The 307-nt window shown below is 38.4% G+C and overlaps 1 protein-coding gene across 1 annotated transcript in view; it reads left to right on the top strand.

Moving 5' to 3' along the window:
* LOC119594276 overlaps positions 1 to 307 on the top strand; it is a gene marked incomplete in the record, with an annotated part of 23,791 nt that overhangs the window by 11,916 nt on the left and 11,568 nt on the right. The window contains 1 exon segment of the mRNA XM_037943340.1: positions 119 to 236. Within this exon segment, the coding sequence (XP_037799268.1) occupies positions 119 to 236 (118 nt within the window).

The following is a 307-nucleotide window of genomic DNA, read 5'->3' as shown; positions in this document are numbered from 1 at the left end:
GTGAGTGAGTGATTGAGAGGGAGAGAGGTAAATAAAAAAAAGATCACGTCTGTGCTGTAGATATGAATGCAGATACGTTTGAGTCTAAAATCAAAATTGAAATTACCTCATATTCCAGGTGGAAGATACTTCTCATGAGCAGTTTGTGGTGGTTGGAGCTCTGCAGTCAGAAGAGGAGCAGGTGGTGCTGGAAAGGCCACTAGATGAAAGCACTGCACATAATACAGTTAATGTTGGTAAGTATAGTTGTCTTTATATATGCTGTTAGGTTTTGTTATATATACTGTCTGAGAACATCTTCTATGAT

This window comes from Penaeus monodon, chromosome 33, assembly GCF_015228065.2.
Source record: "Penaeus monodon isolate SGIC_2016 chromosome 33, NSTDA_Pmon_1, whole genome shotgun sequence".
In the NCBI taxonomy this organism is placed as follows: domain Eukaryota; kingdom Metazoa; phylum Arthropoda; class Malacostraca; order Decapoda; family Penaeidae; genus Penaeus; species Penaeus monodon.
Note: the sequence above shows the minus strand (reverse complement) of the source record. Positions and strands in the feature narration are given on the sequence as shown.